Source organism: Zea mays, chromosome 6 (genome assembly GCF_902167145.1).
Source record: "Zea mays cultivar B73 chromosome 6, Zm-B73-REFERENCE-NAM-5.0, whole genome shotgun sequence".
In the NCBI taxonomy this organism is placed as follows: domain Eukaryota; kingdom Viridiplantae; phylum Streptophyta; class Magnoliopsida; order Poales; family Poaceae; genus Zea; species Zea mays.
In genome coordinates, this window is record NC_050101.1 from 101,480,174 (window position 1) to 101,499,258 (window position 19,085).

General features: G+C 50.0%; 1 protein-coding gene across 1 annotated transcript in view; it reads right to left on the minus strand.

The window, feature by feature from the left end:
• Positions 1-8,898: 8,898 nt before the first annotated feature.
• The window catches only part of LOC100277039 (uncharacterized), a gene marked incomplete at its 5' end in the record, with an annotated part of 28,023 nt that continues 17,836 nt past the window's right edge, over positions 8,899-19,085 (minus strand). Inside the window, 1 exon segment of the mRNA NM_001150710.1 lies at positions 8,899-9,564. Coding sequence (NP_001144182.1) covers positions 9,174-9,470 — 297 coding nt within the window. The 3' untranslated portion in view covers positions 8,899-9,173.

The following is a 19,085-nucleotide window of genomic DNA, read 5'->3' on the forward strand; positions in this document are numbered from 1 at the left end:
ACACAAAAATACATTTAAAATCTTACTTTTAGTGTCTAAAATGTTAAGAATGGTCACTACATTAATCTTGTTTGTATACTTAGTCATATTTGGCTCCTACTGTAACCTGGTTGAGTAAACCGGCTGAGCCAGCCACTCAACCGATTTCTCTCTGGTGTAAACCGGCTGAACCGCTTTTTTTGTGACCCGTGACTGTGCTGTCAGCTCTGTGTGTCAGTCTGTCTCGCAGACTGCGCTGTCAGCTCTACGCGTTAGTCCTTTTTCTGCAGCTTTTTCTGTGCGCACTGCTGCAAAATCGGTTGAGCCGGTTTCTGGACCGGCTGAACCGGTTTTGGGCAATCTGCCCAGTCGCCACTACCCCTTTTCTTCTCCTTTCCCCTTTACCTCTCCTCTCTCTCCTCAGTTTCTTCCCTAGCCGATGCCTTTATCTTTTTGTTTTCTCTCATTCCCTCACCTCAAAATCCCTCCAATATCCACTCAAATCTCTCCAAAAAATTTTGGAGATAAGTTGAGGATTTGCTCCTCTCCCTCCGCATCCTCTCCTCTTCTTTTCGGGATTTTTGTGGACGATTTCACTAATCGAGGTAATTTTATATCTTCCCTAATTTTTGACTCGTTCCATGCATATCTTGAAATATCTTGAGATTTTCTTCCAGGAGAAGTTAGGTTTAGGCATTTGATTCACACTTAATCAATCCTCATTGTCGTGAACATAGTTTTGAGATTGAATCAGTTAATATTGTTCATTGTAGTTAGACCGTCCATATGAACGGTTGAAATGCATGCCCAATATTACACTTGACTCTCCTCAAATATGTTCTTTAAATTCCTTGAACATCAATATCTTTCTCACCGTATGTATCTTGTTTGATCTCAAGGATGGTTCGTCGTCTGAATCCATCGGTAATTGAATCTGACTCGGATGATAGTTCCCCTAAGATTCGTGAGGAGGTGCCCTCACAGTCTAGATCCAAGTGTGGGCGAGGATCTGGCAATGTCATGATGAGTGGTGAGGCCTCTGGGTCTCAGGGAAGTCGCGGGCGAACGGCTAGAACTCCTTCTAGTCGTTCTCGTCCCGTGACTAATCCACAAGCATGGGAGCCTACCAGTGATGATGAAGGCGGTAAAGATAATGATATTGATCTGCCTTCCGCTAATGCCCCCATTATTCATGGATTGGTTCTTCACAAGGCTCAGGCTCGGCGATCCCCCAACGAAGAAATCACTGACTTCAGTGCCAGCAGAGGGTCAGCTCTCCTTCACGATATGCGTTTTTAGAATCCTGCCCTCTGTGTGAGAGACATCAGGATTGAAGGTAATTGTTTTTGGACTCTACTACATGTCGATTTCTATAATACAGTTATCCTTCCCAAGAAACATCAGCCCATTTGCATCAATGTTTTATCAACTGGAGTGGGTGTGAAGGCATTGGCGATAGGGAGATGACGTTGGCTCTGAAGGCCTGTGAACAGAGGAATATGAAGAACATCATGACCTTCCAATTTGATTAGAACGATGAAATTATTACTCAATTCTACTCTACATTATGGATCAAGAATGCTGATGAGGAAAGTCCCTACAACTTTCCTTATATGATTTTTTTATTGAAGGGAGCTGGTACAACATCAGCTATAGAAGATTTGCTCATATATTGGGATTCTCTGATAATGATATAGCTGGAGATAAGGTCAGAATTCATGATTTTCGCGCTCCCACCAGAGCTGAGGCCAAAGATCTCCATCTTTCTGAAGATGATGAGTACTGGAAATCCACCAACATGCATAAGTACTACAGGTATCTTAACTCTCTCTTCAAGATGACTCTCATTCCCAAAGGGAGAAATCAAATAAACATTCTAGGAGAAAGCAAGGTACTTCTCTCTTTCATGAAGCCCACTAGCAGTGAGAGATTGAATGTGTTTGATATGATCTGGCAAGAAATCATTCATGCCTCTTGCTCTCCACCCAAAGGCTATCTGCATGTCCCCTTCATCATGAAAATGATTGAGGTAGTAACCCAATTCAGATATGAAAAGGGCACAAGGCATCTTTCTTATACCCCTTTTTGGATTGACCCTAATAATCCAGCAGGAAGGATGAAGAAGGCCCCTGTCAGCTCTCGTGAGCAGACTTCAGCTGGTACCTCCCAACCTTCTCCTGGTCGTGGCTCTCCCACTCCACGTGGCCGTGGTCGTGGTCACGGCCTAGGAGTCAGGTTGGCTCATGGGATTGCAACATTTTTCTCTATGTGCAGGAACATTTCTACTGACGTGCATGAGCTTGCCAGGCGGTAGCGAGAGACGGATGACAATCTCCGTCGTCAGTTTATCACCATGGGAATTCCCTTTGCTCCTCGCTCGCCCGATGTGCCTCTTCATGCACCCCCTCTAGATATCAATGAATGGCACCAGCAAACCTATGGTGTTCCATTTATGGCTGCCGAAGATGAAGATGTTGAGGAAGAGTTCTTTGATGATCGAGATCAGTTTGTCCCGCCTCCCCACCAGGGTGATCCGGGCCCCTCATCGTCTTATCTTCCCCCAGGAACCTTCAGGAAGCACTCCTCCCCCTGCTAACCCCGGGGAGGAAAACATTGTTGTTAATCTGGCGTCTCGGTTCTTCGACCCCTCTCCATCTTGGTGATATGTGGTTGTGTCTTCTCCCGTTTTTTTGGTGCTCGCTGCCAAAAAGGGGGAGAAGGGTTGGTGGTGGTTGGTTGGTAGCCCAAGGGGCTAAACTGCTGAACTATTTTATTTATGTAATGAACATGATGGTTTGTAATAACTTCACATTTGTCTGTGCTTGTGATGATGGCCTAGGGCCATGAACTACATTATGTGATGGTGATCGTTATTGTAATAGCTAGTTTTTATGATCCTCTTTATCCATCATATATGTGTTATGCTATGACATGATGAAATTGTGAGAGTATGTTATTTTATATCATCATCTCTTATACAACATTGTTGCATCCTTCAAATAATTATGCGATGTGTTGACTATTCACTCCCTCCAAATATGTTGCATAATTAACATATCAAGTCAATATGAAGATCACAAAATACATGCACATATTTAGGGGGAGCCACACATACACAAGTATTCACAATCTCACTAGTAATTTTCTCTTATATCTTTACTCTAGTTTGTTTTGGCATCAATCACCAAAAAGGGAGAGATTGTAAGTGCAATCAACCCTGACCGAGGGTTTTGGTGATTAAATGACAAAACAAACAAAGTTTCTAACAAGTTTGCTCCTAGTTTGTATACAGTTATCCTAAAGACAGAAGGAGCACAGATTCCATATGTACACAAAAGGGAAAGCACCGCGGATTAAAATTCTACATCATATGGCGTTCTTCGAGTGCTTGTGAACAACGGCAGTTTAAATTTTACAAATTCTTGAGTTATAGGAATCACCATTCAATTAAGAGGGATCCACAAAATTTGAGTAAGTAACTGCGATGAGCTCAGTCTAAACCTCTTCAAAAACCTCTAAGAAAATATTTTGTTAGACCTTGAATGCTCTTGGAAAAATCACTTTTATTTCCCACTCAGACTTCCCCAAGGTTCTGTCGTGTTTTCTAAAAACCAGCTCAAACTTTTTGAAAACTGACTCAGCCGGTTTTTTTGGACTGTTCACCCTGCTCTTTTCTGCACTGACAGTCTGCGAGTCTGCCATGTCAGAAAAAGCAGTGCGCAGACTGTTGAAACAGGCTCAACCGATTTTGGAGCCGGCTCAACCGGTTTTGATACCGGTTCACTGACCGACTGAGCCAGTCCCTGAACCGAGAACCACTCTAGTGGAAACTGGCTCAACCGGTTTTAGGACCGGCTCAATCAGTTTTCAGTCAGAATTCCCCAATGGCCACCAGCTTTTTGGGGGCTCCTTTATATACTCTTTGCACTCTCTCTCTTCATTCACTTCAACCCCATTCATAATTTCCTAGCTAACCTACTCACAAACAAGAGCATTCACTCCACATCTCACACCCAAAATCACATCTCCTTAATTGATTGAAGGACCCTTGGTGTGAGGTGAAGTTTGTCTAACTCGCTGTTGATTTTATCTCAATTCTCCCTTTCTCTTCATCTCTCGAGCTCATCGCAAACTTTAATCTTGTGTGGATTTGTTACTCTTGTAACCTTGTGTTCCTTGAGGGATAGAGGTTGCTCGAGAGTCTCCAAATTTGTGGACGACCCCAAGAAGTTTGTATCACCCACTCGTTGAGCTAAGTTAAGTAGAGATTGCCTTGAGCTTGGTGGTCGGCTTGTGAAGGATTAGGGTTGGAAAAGACATGGCCCTTTGTGGGCTTCTCAACGAGGAGTAGGACACCTTTGTGGTGACTGCCGAACCTCGAGTTAAATCATGTGTTCTTGGTATATTCTTGAAAAGTGCTTTAATTGTTGGTTAGTTCAGATCTGTTTATATTGTGTGCAAATCTTGTGGAACCGGTCCACATAGATTTGTCACCCATTCGAGTGGATTTTCTCTAGGGCAAGTCTTAAGAAAGAATCTCTCATTACTTCATGATATTTGTTTAACTGTTTATCTAATCTAAGTTGAGTAGGTTCAAACTTGTTCAATTGGGAACAAAATCAGCTGAACCAGTTTGCACCAGTGCAACTTGAATTTGACACTATCTCAAAGTTTTTGGTGAGAAATTTCAGGTGCAGCCTATTCACCCCCCCCCCTCTAGGCTACTTTCAGTTTTAATATATGATAGTTTTATTTAAAACTAATTTGATAATTGGTGAGCATCATATTTGGAATTGGGCACAGTCGGACGGTCCAGTCATAAGGCCCGGATAGTCCGTGATTAGATTAGCTCGGACAAGAGTCCTTATCCTTTGCGTGCTTATCTGGCTAATCATGTGGGAATTTTTTGGAATACGCCTAGGAACAGGTCCAAACCTCCCTTGAGGGAGTATGGCTGATTGATACACAACACAATCGATCCAAATCAATCTATTATCATTTTGTTTAAATTTCTTGCCTTACAAGTAGCAATAATTAGTCTTTCTTATCCCCGATCTTTACCTCTCCTTGATTCTTTCGTTTAGAGTCATCTTGGATGGCATGTCAATCACAAGACTACTCTAGGATCTTTCCTTCCTAAAGGATTCTCTCCTGGGGGTGAGATCCAGGTGCTAAAGGAGATCCGGAAGCCCTTTGAGCACACGTGGACGATCCATCACCCTATTGCGAACAGTCCGCGTGCCACAGAGAAGATCAAAGACCCTCTGTGCAGTCACGGATGGTCTGGTCACCCAGCATGAATGGTCCACGCGCCGTACGTCATCCCTTGGTTCATTTGGCGATTGGCCCCAGAGAAAGCCAACACACTTTTGGCGACTCCACTGGAGACAAAGGTGTATAGAACTAAAAATCGACCTCCAAAATGGCCAGTTCCAAAAATCACACCGTAGTTTCCGCAAGCAACATCACGAAGCCGACTCTATAGAGTCTATCGACTGAAGATCAACAACAATTTAAAGATTACATAAATCAACGACAAGCCCAAGAGCACAAGGGGGTGAAGGAAAGATATCTGACACATTTTCAGGTGGACCGGCATTAGAGGATCGTCCAACAGGGAGGGTTCGAGATGGCATCTCTTCTACATGCTACATATGCCCTCAATGCAAGTAAACCCGATGACATCCAATCGCTTAGGCAAAATATAGATAAGAAGCAGGATCAATTAAAACAATACATGGGGGGTATGTGAGAGTCCTTTAAAATTTGACACGTGGATATGAAAAATCCACCGTCTCAAATTTTCCATCACGTGACATTGATGTTAAGGCTGCCACATATAATTTATCAGCTACAAATGGTATTCACAAAACCTATACATCTTCTAGTATGCCGATGAACTCATACACCAAACCATCTTATTTTATAGGTTGTCTCAAAGGAACATTCTAGCTACGGTTTGGGCATTGTTGCAACCTAAAGAGACCATTGGTAATTTTCATTTAGTGAGCTTCCAAATGCAGTCGTGGACTCTTCACGAATAACATATAGAAATATAATTGTAGACTTTATCCTCCTTAACTAATGTACTATGCTCTTTAAGATTTTTTTCTAGCAATAGATGGTTTTAGATTGGTAACTAGTCGGTTACCCGTGCGTTGTGATGGCTCACAACAATACCCACATAAATTATCCATAAAAAGATTTCAAGATATTTTATTAATTGTCTCCGCTCTTCTCATAATATTTTTTATGAACGCACGAGTACCATAGGAAGCAAATCAGAGACCCTCGCCTCTCCCACTTCCAAGGTTTCGTAGAGCAGGAGGGTAAAGGAAGAGGCAAACATACATGTTTGTTGACGGAGAAGGACACGACGAAGACCTGGGCATCTAGAGGAGACATAGGTAGTATACCGCTAGATATATAGGTAGAGAGCACGCAAGCAGAGAAACAAGCCCAGCTGGAGCAGCTCCAAATCGAGAGGCACCCGCACCAGGCGTCAATCCGAGAAGGGCGAGAGAATGCTTGTGTTTTCCCAGCCTTAGACCCTGCCTAAGCGACACAACACCACCACCAACTCTGTAGCATATACCGACTGCTGCCATGCTAAGGGCCTTGGTTGTCCAATATCTCAGACCTGGACTCCTCATCACCAAGATAACCTAAGCGTGGCAGGCGCCACCATGTCCTCCTCGACGGCACGCACGGAGAAAGGCCAGTAGCATGACCGACTCGTGTTGTACCCTTGAAACGAGTATTGGTCGGCTCGTGGCTGCGACCGTGGGCGGGGGCAGCAGGTTGGGGAGGAAGAACAGGGTGAAGGCCGGGAAGACGAACGAGGCGTCCGACGACGGCGAAAACAATGGTGCGTGCATGATGTGAAACGTCCTCGTGGACGTGCAATAGACACTACGCGAGTCGGTGTCGGGGCTAGTGTCGGACGAATACGGGGAGGAGGCACATGCTCCTACGCCCTCTGTCGAGAATGGGGTGGCACAAAGGTGGAGGCATGAGGGGAGAGAGAAAAGAAGTAGAATGACGAACAAGGTGGTGACAACTGAGGCGTGGACCATCATTATCGTGTGGAGGTATAGATGATCAAATGAGTCGTGTCTGGCAAGTCGGCCCGAGGCACGACCTATTTAATAGTGTCTGGGCCAGCCCGCCACTATTATTTTTTATTTTACAAAAAATCATATATACATATGTACAATTTACATTCAATATTATAAACAATTGAGCATGATGTTCTATTGGTTAGACAACTTCACCTAGTGTCTTCCATCCTTCTATCAGGGTGTGGGTTCAAACCCCACCGCTTTTACGCTGAGTTGATTTGGAAGAAATATAGAGATTTTTTTATAAAAACATAACGCAGGACAACCGTTGAAACTGATCAACTTAGCGATTAGTCGTGTGATTGCTACCCTAAATCCCGCTTCGCCCAAACCCGTGCAGCCGTGCAGGTCCCTTCCCGTCGCCGGCGTCACGAGGAGTCTAAGATCATGTAGCACTAATTATTCTCTCGTTTAAAATCTAACCCGTAGTAGATTTTTTGTTTTTTTACCGTTTGGAGAGAAAACACTCTATTATTTTGGAATTAGGCTCAGGACCACGTGCAAAAAAAGAAAACAGACTCGATTACAATCTATATGATCTGATGAATGGATTTATTTTCGAACTTGCGCCCATGATCTGATGGATGGCTTCAGTTTGGACATTGTCGCGCAAGAAAGAATGGGATTATTCAAAAAGTAGAAACGGAAATAGCGTCGTGGTCACCTTGCAAGTCACAAGTCACAAGAATCGTGGTCTTTAGGAAGAAAGCATTTGTCTCTGATCACTGTAGATCATGTTAGATTGCATTGTATGAAAAAAAAACCCGTATATGATATATAGAATTGTAGCGATACATGGTCAACTAACTAGTCTAAATTAAGATATGCCTACGAAATTTGCTGCCAGATAATTACACACTAATATTAATAACAAAAATCTTGACAAAAGTCACAAAAAAAGCTTGGTTAATAACTAAGGGGAAAATTTTGTCTTGATACTCGGGCATATGCATGCTTATATATATATTTTTTGCTGAGAGGCTCATAGTCTCCACAAGATTGGCTTACCCTAGCTACTTGGTAAAGGAGTGTCCATGTTGTTATAAAATAAATCAGTCCTTAGTCCGTTCTTACTGCTTTTTTTTCAAAAAAAATGTAATAAGAACACGATTGCCATAAGAGAATCATTTCTCAGGCCTCGGACCCGTTCGTACGTACCTGACTACTCGTTATTTGGAAAACTTACGATAAGTTGTTTTACCTAAAAGTTTGTAATAAATGGTTCGAACCACACGTTTAATTTCATTTGTCTAGCTTTATTTTATGAGTCAAGGTAACTTCATGAATCGTGCATGGTATCCCCACACGGCCGCGGCGTCAGCAGCCTCTTTCCACGCGAAGACCACGGTGAGCAGCGCGGCGAGCGCCCAGACGGCCAGACCTCAGCGTTGAAGCCAACGCCTCCGGCATACTATAGTACAGTACAGTACAGTAGGAAAGATGCTACGTGGGGTGTTTGGTTCAGTTTTTTTTCTGACCAGTTTTTTCTGAGAATCTGACTGTGTAGAGAATCTGACTGTGGGAAGAATCTGAATATTGTGTGCATTACGTGTGGAGGAAGATGAAGTGGTCGAATGGTTCAAGATCTAGAAAGGAACAAATTTCTACTATCGTGACGATTCGACCGATTTTGTGTTCATATTGATTTTGAAAGGTTTTTACCAAAGCGATTTTTACAAAAGCTGGCTGAAAAGCTGAGGCGTTTGACGATCTGCAGCAGCTTTTGGTGGCAAGAAGCTGTAAAAATCCGAAACAAACGGGGTCTATAGAAGATTGCACATTTCTAAGGCTAAACTAATTTTTAAAGCAACCATATCATACGAATTATGAATATAAATCACGTGTAGCAAATGAAACCATGTTTACGTAGCAGATTAAATATATCATAAATACATCAAACTGAACGAACCACGCGAGCGAGAACAGCCAGGTCACAACTCACAGCTATATATGATCATATATACTCTGATATATAGCAAGCAAGAAAGTCCAATCCCTCCTTATTCACTTGGTAAATCATACTCAAGGCTCTAGTAAATACCTCACCATCTGCAAATCGATCGACCGATGAAGCTAGTTCCACAAGGCGAGCAAGTTCTTCAGGATGGCGATGGCCATGGCGGTGGCGGCCAGTGCCAAGTGCGGGAAGCGTCCTGCCGCTAGCACTAGCACCAGCGCGAGGAGCCACACGCCGAGCAGCCAGAGCAGGAGGCTGAGGAACGCCAGCACGGGTTCGCCGGCCGAGGTGGCGCCGAGCGCGCCGAACACCACCAGCACGCGCGCGACGTCAAGGAAGAGGTTCTGGAGAGCCTCGCGGTCACCACCCGCGTCGGCGGCGGCGGCGGCGGCGGCTTCTGCTCGGTTGGCCATTGGCGCGCGGGGCTTGCTTTTGCGCCAAGGCGCGTCCTCCCTTTATATAGGAGAGACGAGAGAGCTCACACTCGTCCATGTGTCGTACCCATGAAGGCCTCGCGATCCCAATCAGACCAACGAAGTCTTGTCATGCATGTTGTCATTTTCTTTTTCACGAGGACGAGGAGTTGATTGATCGAATCGTTGCCAGGGGCTGCGTGGGTGCACCGAACCCACTAAGGGCTTGTTCGGTTTTACCCCAATCCATATGGATTGAGGGGGATTGAGGGGGTTTTAATCCCTAGTAAGTCAAAATCCCTCTCAATCCGTATCAATCCCCTCCAATCCATATGGATTGAAAATAACCGAACAAGCCCTAAAAAGAAACTGAAACTGGCCTCTTCACGCTACCCTACTTGCAAGTTGCACCTTGTTTTACGGGAGCCACAGAGGCTCAAACTATCTCTATTTTGACAGAATATCGCTCAAGCGTATAGAAAATAAATCTTCTCTAAGTATAAAACTAGATGATCCTTTAGATTTACTCTGTAAATTGTGTAATTTACATATTTTACATGATCTATTGACAACAGCCTTACGACATCTTGTTAAAGTCAGCATCCGCTTTCTGCGTTGACTGTGTAGAGAAAAGAAGCCAAAGAAACAGCGAGCCCTGACCATGACCAGCGACCTGGCCATTTTGGCTGCCTGGCTGGGTGACTGTTGACGGTTTCCCTTTTATTTGTACTAGTAATATCATCTACTACACCCGTTTCAAATTTCAAACCGTAACGTGTTTAACTTTTTAAAATATATTCTTTTATTACATATCTAGATATAGTACTACCTCCGTTCACAAATATATGGCACCGTTGACTTTTTTGAAAACTTTGAATACTCGTCTTATTCATAATATTTATTCAAAAATATAAAATTTTAGGTCAAACACAAACTACCTTAAGTGATAAAACAAATCACCAAAAAAATAAATGATAAATCATTATTGTTTTGAATAAGACGAGTGGACAAAGTTGTTTTAAACAAGTCAACAGTGTCATATATTTATGAACGGAGGGAGTATATATCTAACCGTACAATAAAATTGTCGAGTACCGTAATAAAGGGTACCCCTAACACTCCTTAACATGGCCGGAAAACATCTTCAGAACAAACCGCAAAGACTGATAAGCACGGTTCAAGTCAAGGCCCCGTCTACCAAGGGACGCGATCTCATCCGAGCCCAGCCTCGGGCGGGAACAGTAGTGCCGGGCGGATTCACGCCTCGCCCGAGGGCCTCTACAGGCAGTGGGCGCACCCTCGGCTCGCCCAAAGCCAAGCTCGGGCGAACTTTGTCGCGTGGCGACCTCGACCAAATCACCTTACCAACCGACCGTATCGAGTACGCATTTAATGCGGGGATCGCCTGACACCTTATCCTGACACGCGCGCCTCAGTCGGCAAGGTCGAAGTGACCGCAGTCACTTCGTCCCTTTACTGACCGTTCTGACAGGAAAACAGCACTGTTCGCCCCGCTCCGGCTACTGTGCCAACCACCAGGATAAGACTAACAACAGTAAGTCATGGCCTCTCCCGAGTTCAGCCTCGGGCGCAACAGGGAGCTCCGCCTCGCCCGACCCCAGGTCTCGACCTCAGCCTCGGAGAAGGTCTCCGCCTCGCCCGACCCCAGGTCTCGACCGACGCCTCGGCCTCAAGAAGAGGTCTCCACCTCGCCTGACCTCGACCTCGGCCTCGGGAGGAGTCACATCCACGCCCGACCTCAGCCTCAGCCTCGGGAGGAGTCGCCGCCTTGCCCGACCTCGGCCTCGGACCAACTACGCTGCAGGGGATACATCATTACCCTACCTCTAGCTAGCCGCCTCAGGCTACGAAGGAACAAGACCGGAGTCACATCTAGATTACTCCGGCAACAGGTAATGATGGCTCCCCGCATGCGTCCATGACGTCAATAGCCAATAAGCTCTCTACGGAAGCAAGGAAACGTCAGCAGGATCCATGCCGCACCGCCAGCTGCGCTTCATACAGGGCTCAAGCACCTCTCCGCCGGACACGTTAGCACATTGCTACACCCCCATTGTACAGCTGGACCATCTCCTTGTATCTATAAAAGGGGATGTCCAGGGCCTTCCTAAGGGAGGGCGGCGGTGGCGAGCAGAGGCAGGCAGAGTGGGAGAGACGTGGAGGAGGCTAACTCAGACAACTCAAGGCCGAACTCTCTCTCTCTCTCTCTCGCTCAGCTTGTAACCCCTACTGCAAGCACCCCCAGTGCAAGATAACATAAGCCTCATTCCCTCTCTTGTGTTCCATCTTGCATCAACCCATCTAGACAGGGGCACGCGGCACAAAATTCACTATACACCCGATGGGTGCGCTCGCGCGCACCCATCAGGACAAAATATAACCGAGAAAGGCTGGTCCCCTTGCAAAAAATCCGGCAGAACCTCCAAGCGAGTACCTACACTCCCTTCAAGGCTCGGGGGCTACTTTCGGGTACCGTAATTAGGGGTACCCCCAACACTCCTTAACATGGCCAGAAAACATCTTCAGAACAAACCACAAAGACTGAAAAGCACGGTTCAAGTCAAGGCCCCGTCTACTAAGGGACGCGATCTCATCCGAGCCCAGCCTCGGGCGGGAACAGTAGTCCCGGGCGGAATCACGCCTCACCCGAGGGCCTCTACAGGCAGTGGGCGCACCCTCGGCTCGCCCGAAGCCAAGCTCGGGCGAACTTTGTCGCGCGGCGACCTCGGCCAAATCACCTTACCAACCGACCGTATCGCGTGCGCATTTAATACGGGGATCGCCTGACACCTTATCCTGACGCGCGCGCCTTAGTCGGCAAGTTCGAAGTGACCGCAGTCACTTCGCCCCTTTACTGACCGTTCTGATAGGAAAACAGCACTGTTCGCCCCGCTCCGGCTACTGTGCCAACCACCAGGGTAAGACTAACAACAGTAAGTCACGGCCTCTCTCGAGTTCAGCCTCGGGCGCAACAGGGAGCTCCGCCTCGCTCGACCCCAGGTCTCGACCTCAGCCTCGGCCTCGGAGAAGGTCTCTGCCTCGCCCGACCCCAGGTCTCGACTGACGCCTCGTCTTTGGGAAGAGGTCTCCGCCTCGCCCGACCTCGGCCTTGGCTTCGGGAGGAGTCACATCCGCGCCCGACCTCAGCCTTGGGAGGAGTCGCCGCCTCGCCCGACCTTGGCCTCGGACCAACTACGCTGCAGGGGATACATCATTACCCTACCTCTAGCTAGCTGCCTCAGGCTACGAAGGAACAAGACCGGAGTCACATCTAGATTACTCCGGCAACAAGTAATGATGGCTCCCCGCATGCGTCCATGACGTCAATAGCCCACAAGCTCTCTACGGAAGCAAGGAAACGTCAGCAGGATCCATGCCGCACCGCCAGTTGCGCTTCATACAGGGCTCAAGCACCTCTCCGCCGGACACGTTAGCACATTACTACACCCCCATTGTACAGCTGGACCATCTCCTTGTATCTATAAAAGGGGATGTCCAGGGCCTTCCTAAGGGAGGGCGGCGGAGGCGAGCAGAGGCAGGCAGAGTGAGAGAGACGAGGAGGAGGCTAACTCAGACAACTCAAGGTCGAACTCTCTCTCTCTCTCTCGCTCAGCTTGTAACACCTACTGCAAGCACCCCCGGTGCAAGATAACATAAGCCTCATTCCCTCTCTTATGTTCCATCTTGCATCAACCCATCTGGACAGGGGCACGCGGCACAAAATTCACTAGTCGGTCCGGTTGAGGATCCCTCGGGTCTAAAACACCGACAGTTGGTGCGCCAGGTAGGGGCACGCTGCGTGTTGACAATACTTTCCCGTTGAGTTCCAGATGGACAATCTTTGGTAGCCTCTTCAGCCCGGAACGGTGCTCCGCTTTGGGAGTCTCGAGTTCATGTCCCACGACGGCAGCTACGACATGGTACTCCTTCCCCCGCAGCACATCAACAACGACGGTCGTCGGGTCGCCCGGCGGAGACGAACTCGACGACGACATCTCCAAGTGGCAGAAGAGGAACACCTGAGTCAACCCCGCCACCCTCCTTGCCGGAGGAGACGGAGACGGGGCAAACATGGCAAGGTAGGGGGCAGCACCTCGACGGCTGTCGGACCAGAGCGAGTCGACGACGTCGGCACCCCTGGGGGGATATGTCGGGCGTTTTCCTCGCACATGAGACAACGACAAGTGTTGCTTCCCAGCAAAACACCAGCCCCAGGCGGACTGATGACGCCGGCACCTTTGCGAGGGACTTGTCGGGCATCAGTCTCGTGCCTGAGATAACGACGCAATCCATCTCCAATGCAACTTCACCGTCGTCTACCAACCAATAGGTACCTTCAGTTTTCCATCATGTTCCCTTTAGATTCAGCTTCGACTCACCAAGCGACCCCGCTTCGGTGAGCGCTTTTGTGAGGGCATATCCTGACCTTCCGGGGTACCATATGTGGTCAACTTGGGACCGACTGACGGCCGTCTCAACCTCCAGACCCGTGGGTTCTGAGGAAGAGGACGACCCCGACATCAGTTGGGATTTCTCCGGACTCCGTGATCCCGGTGCCATGCGTGACTTCATGTCCGCATGTGACCACTGCCTCTCCGGCTGCTCTGATGATGGCCACAGCCTCGACGACGAGGGTTGCGACCCAACTCATGAGTGCTTCCACATCGATCAGGAAGATCACGACGGAGAAAACCACCTCGGCATGCCAGGAAATGACGGCGCCCTTGCACCTGCGTCTCGCGTTGAGATCCCGCGGGAGCTAGCTGTGGCCCAGGTCCCTACGGGGGGTCAGGGCCCATAGCTCGAGCAACTCCGCGAGATGCAGGCCAAGCTCGACGAGGAAACTGGGTGACTTGTGCAGCTCCGGCAAAACCTCGAGCAAGAGTGGACAGGCCGAGCACTCGCCGGAGGAGCGCGTCATCGGGCCTGGGACGTCCAGCGCCGCATTATTAACGATGCCAGGGCGATGCCGCCCCCGGCCTTCAACGGGGCCAGCCAGAACCTAGCCACAGCAGCAATGTTGCTTCGAACGATGCCGGAGCCATCCACCACTGAGGGGCGGCGTATCCAGGGCGAACTCAAGGACCTCCTGGAAAACGCCGCAGCCCGGCGAGCCGAGAGCTCTGCCTCTCGAAGGCGAGGGTGCCCCTCGGAGCATCATGCAGCGTCCTCCTGACACATGCGCGAGGTCTCGGTCCACACCGAGCTTACAAGAGACGAGACACCAGCAGCCCGGGGTCGCCTTGGCGACCATCAACACCGCCGCGACCGTCGAGCCCGCCTCAAGGAGAACGTGCACCGAGGCTACCACCCTAGGCGCGGGGGACGCTACGACAGTGAGGAGGATCGAAGCCCCTCACCCGAACCACCAGGCCCGCGGGTCTTCAGCCGAGCCATACGACGTGCGCCGTTCCCCGCCCGGTTCCGGGCCCCGACAACCATCACCAAGTACTCGGGGGAGACGAGGCCAGAGTTGTGGCTCGTGGATTACCGGCTGGCGTGCCAGTTGGGAGGGACGGACGACGACAACCTCATCATCCGCAACCTCCCCCTTTTTCTCTCCGACGCTGCCCGGGCCTGGCTGGAGCATCTGCCCCCTGCGCAGATCTTCGGCTCGGACGACCTAGTCAAGGCCTTCGCGGGAAATTTCTAGGGTATGTACGTGCGCCCTGGGAACTCATGGGATCTCTGAAGCTGCCGCCAGCAGCCCGGGGAATCCCTGTGAGAGTACATCCGACGGTTTTCAAAGCAGTGCACCGAGTTGCCTAACATCACTGACTCAGACGTCATCGGGGCTTTCCTCGCCGGCACCACTTGCCGGGACCTCGTGAGCAAACTGGGGCGCAAGACTCCCACCAAAGTGAGCAAATTGATGGATATAGCCACCAAGTTCGCCTCTGGTTAGGAGGCGGTCGAAGCCATCTTCCGGAAGGACAAGCAGCCTCAGGGAAGGCAGAAGGAAGACGACCCCAAGGCATCCGTCCAGCATGGCACGAAGAAGAAGACCAGGAAGAAGGCGCAAGCAAAGCGATACGCCGTTGACACAGATCTCGTCGTTGCTGTCGACCACAGGAATCCTCAAAAGCCTCCCGGAGGGGCCAACGTGTTCGACAAGATGCTCAAGGAGTCATGCCCCTATCACAGGGGTCCCGTCAAGCACACCCTTGAAGAGTGCGACATGCTCCGGCGCTACTTCAACAAGGCAGGACCCTCGGTGGAGGACGGCAAGGACCACGACAACAACAAGAAGGGGGCGACAAGGAAGAGGGGTTCCCAGAGGTCCACAACTGCTTCATGATCTATGGCGGACAGGTGGCGAACGCCTTGGCCCGGCACCGCAAGCAGGAGCGCCGGGAGGTCTGCTCGGTGAAGGTAGCAACGCAAGTCTACCTAGACTGGTCCGACAAGCCCATCACCTTCAACCAAGGCAACCACCCCAACTACGTGTCGAGCCCAGGAAGGTACCCACTCATCGTCGACCCAATCATCGGCAACGTTAGGCTCTCCAAGGTCCTCATGGACGGAGGCATCAACCTCAACATCATCTACGCCGAGACCCTAGAGCTCTTGGGGGTTGATCGGTCCGAGATCCGGGCTGGTGCAGCACCCTTCCATGGGATTGCACCCGGAAAGCATATCCTGCCCCTCGGATAGATTGACTTGCCCGTCTGCTTCGGAACTCCCTCCAACTTCCGAAAGGAAACCCTCACCTTTGAGGTAGTTGGGTTCCGAGGGACCTATCACGCGGTGCTGGGAAGACCGTGCTACGCCAAGTTCATGGTCATCCCCAACTACACTTACCTCAAGCTCAATATGTCTGGCCCCAAGGGAGTCATCACCGTCGGACCCACGTACCGCCACGCTTACGAATGCGACGTGGAATGCGTGGAGTACGCCGAAGCCCTTGCCGAGTCCGAAGCCCTCATCGCCGACCTCGATTGCCTCTCCAAAGAGGCGCCCGACGCGAAGCGGCACGCCGGCAACTTCGAGCCGGTCGAGGCAGTCAAGTCTGTCTCTCTCGACCCCAGCAACGACGCCAGCAAGAAAGTCAGGATCGGCTCCGAGCTCGACCCCAAATAGGAAGCAGTGCTCGTCGACTTTCTCCGCGAAAACGCCGAAGTTTTTGCGAGGAGTCCCTCGGACATGCTGGGCATACCGAGGGATGTCGCCGAGCACTCACTGGACATCTGAGCCAAAGCCCGACCTGTGAAGCAGCACCTGCGCCGTTTTGACGAAGAAAAGCGCAGAGCCATAGGCGAAGAGGTCCACAAGCTAATGGCTGCAGGGTTCATCAAAGAGGTATTCCATCTAGAATGGTTAGCTAACCCTGTGCTTGTAAAGAAAAAAGGTGGGAGGTGGAGGATGTGTGGACTACACTGGGCTAAACAAAGCATGTTCAAAGGTTCCCTACCCTTTGCCTCGCATCGATCAAATTGTGGACTCCACCACTGGGTGCGAAACCCTGTCTTTCCTCGATGCCTACTCAGGCTATCACCAAATCAAGATGAAAGAATCTGACCAGCTCACGACTTCTTTTATCACACCTTTTGGCATGTATTGCTACACTACTATGCCATTTGGTTTGAGGAATGCGGGCGCAACATACCAGAGGTGCATGAACCATGTGTTCGGAGAACACATCGGCAGAACGGTCGAGGCTTACGTCGATGACATCATTGTCAAAACAAGGAAAGCCTCCGACCTCCTCTCCGACCTTGAGGTAACATTCGGGTGCCTAAAGGCGAAGAGCGTAAAACTCAATCCTGAGAAGTGTGTCTTCGGAGTCCCCCGAGGCATGCTCCTAGGGTTCATCGTCTCCGAACAAGGCATCAAGGCCAACCCTGAGAAAATCGCGGCCATCACCAACATGGGGCCAATCAAAGATTTGAAAGGAGTACAAAGGGTCATGGGATGCCTTGCGGCTCTGAGCCGCTTCATCTCGTGCCTCAGCGAGAAAGGATTGTCCTTGTACCGCCTCTTAAGGAAGGTCGAGCCCTTCACTTGGACTCCCGAGGCCGAGGAAGCCCTCGGAAACTTAAAGGCGCTTCTCACTAATGCGCCCATCTTGGTGCCCCCTGCTATGGGAGAAGCCCTCTTGATTTACGTCACCGCAACCACTCAGGTGGTCAGCGCTGCGGTCGTAGTCGAGAGACGAGAAGAAGGACATGCACTGCTCATCCAGAGGCCAGTCTACTTCATCAGCGAAGTGCTATCCGAGACCAAAATCCGCTACCCGCAAATCTAGACGCTGTTGTATGCAATGATTCTGACACGGCGGAAGCTACGACACTACTTCGAGTCTCATCTGGTTACTGTGGTGTCATCTTTCCCCCTGGGAGAGATCATCCAGTGTCGAGAGGCCTCGGGTAGGATAGCAAAATGGGCAGTGGAACTCATGGGCGAAACACTTTCATTTGCACCTCGGAAGGCCATAAAATCCCAAGTCTTGGCCGACTTCCTGGCTGAATGGACAGACACCCAGTTGCCAATGGCCCCAATCCAGGCCGAACTTTGGACCATGTACTTCGACGGGTCGTTGATGAAAACCGGAGTAGGCGCGGGCTTGCTCTTCATCTCACCTCTCAGAGAACATGTGCGTTAAGTACTGCGCCTCCATTTTCCGGTGTCAAACAACGTGGCCGAGTATGAGGCCTTGGTTAATGGACTACACATCGCCGTCGAGCTAGGGGTTCGGCGCCTCGACGCTCGTGGCGACTCGCAGGTCGTTATTGACCAAGTCATGAAGAACTCTCACTGCCGTGATCAGAAAATGGAGGCCTACTGCGACAAAGTTTGGCGCTTGGAAGATAAGTTCTATGGGCTGGAGCTCAACCATGTTGCTCGATGGTACAACGAGACTGTGGATGAGCTGGCGAAAATAGCCTCAGGGCGAACGACGGTTCCCCCGAATGTCTTCTCCAGGGATATATATCAGCCATCCGTCAAAATCGACGACGCGCCCGAACCCGAGGAGACCTCGGCCCAACCCGAGGTACCCTCGGCCGCCGAGGGTGAGGCCCTGCGCGTTGAGGGAGAGCAGGGTGGGGTTACGCCAAACCTGAACTGGCAGACTCCGTACCTGGAATATCTCCTCCGAGGAGAGCTGCCCCTCGACAAGGCCGAAGCTCGACGACTGGCTCGGCGTGCCAAGTCGTTCGTTTTACTGGGTGATGAAAAGGAGCTATATCACCGCAGCCCCTCGGGCATTCTCCAACGATGCATATCCGTCGCCCAAGGACGAGAGCTATTGCAAGAAATACACTCGGGGGCTTGCGGTAACCATGCGGCGCCTCGGACCCTCGTGGGAAACGCTTTCCGTCAAGGTTTCTACTGGCCAACCGCAGTGGCCGACGCCACTAGGATTGTACGCTCCTACCGAGGGTGTCAATTCTACGCAAGACAGACGCACCTGCCTGCTCAGGCTCTACAAACAATACCAATCACTTGGTTGTTTACTATGTGGGGTCTGGACCTCGTCGATCTCTTGCAGAAGGCACCCGGGGGCTTCACGCACCTGCTGGTCGCCATGGACAAATTCTTCAAGTGGTTCGAAGTCCGACCCTTGACCAGCATCAGGTCCGAGCAAGCGGTGGC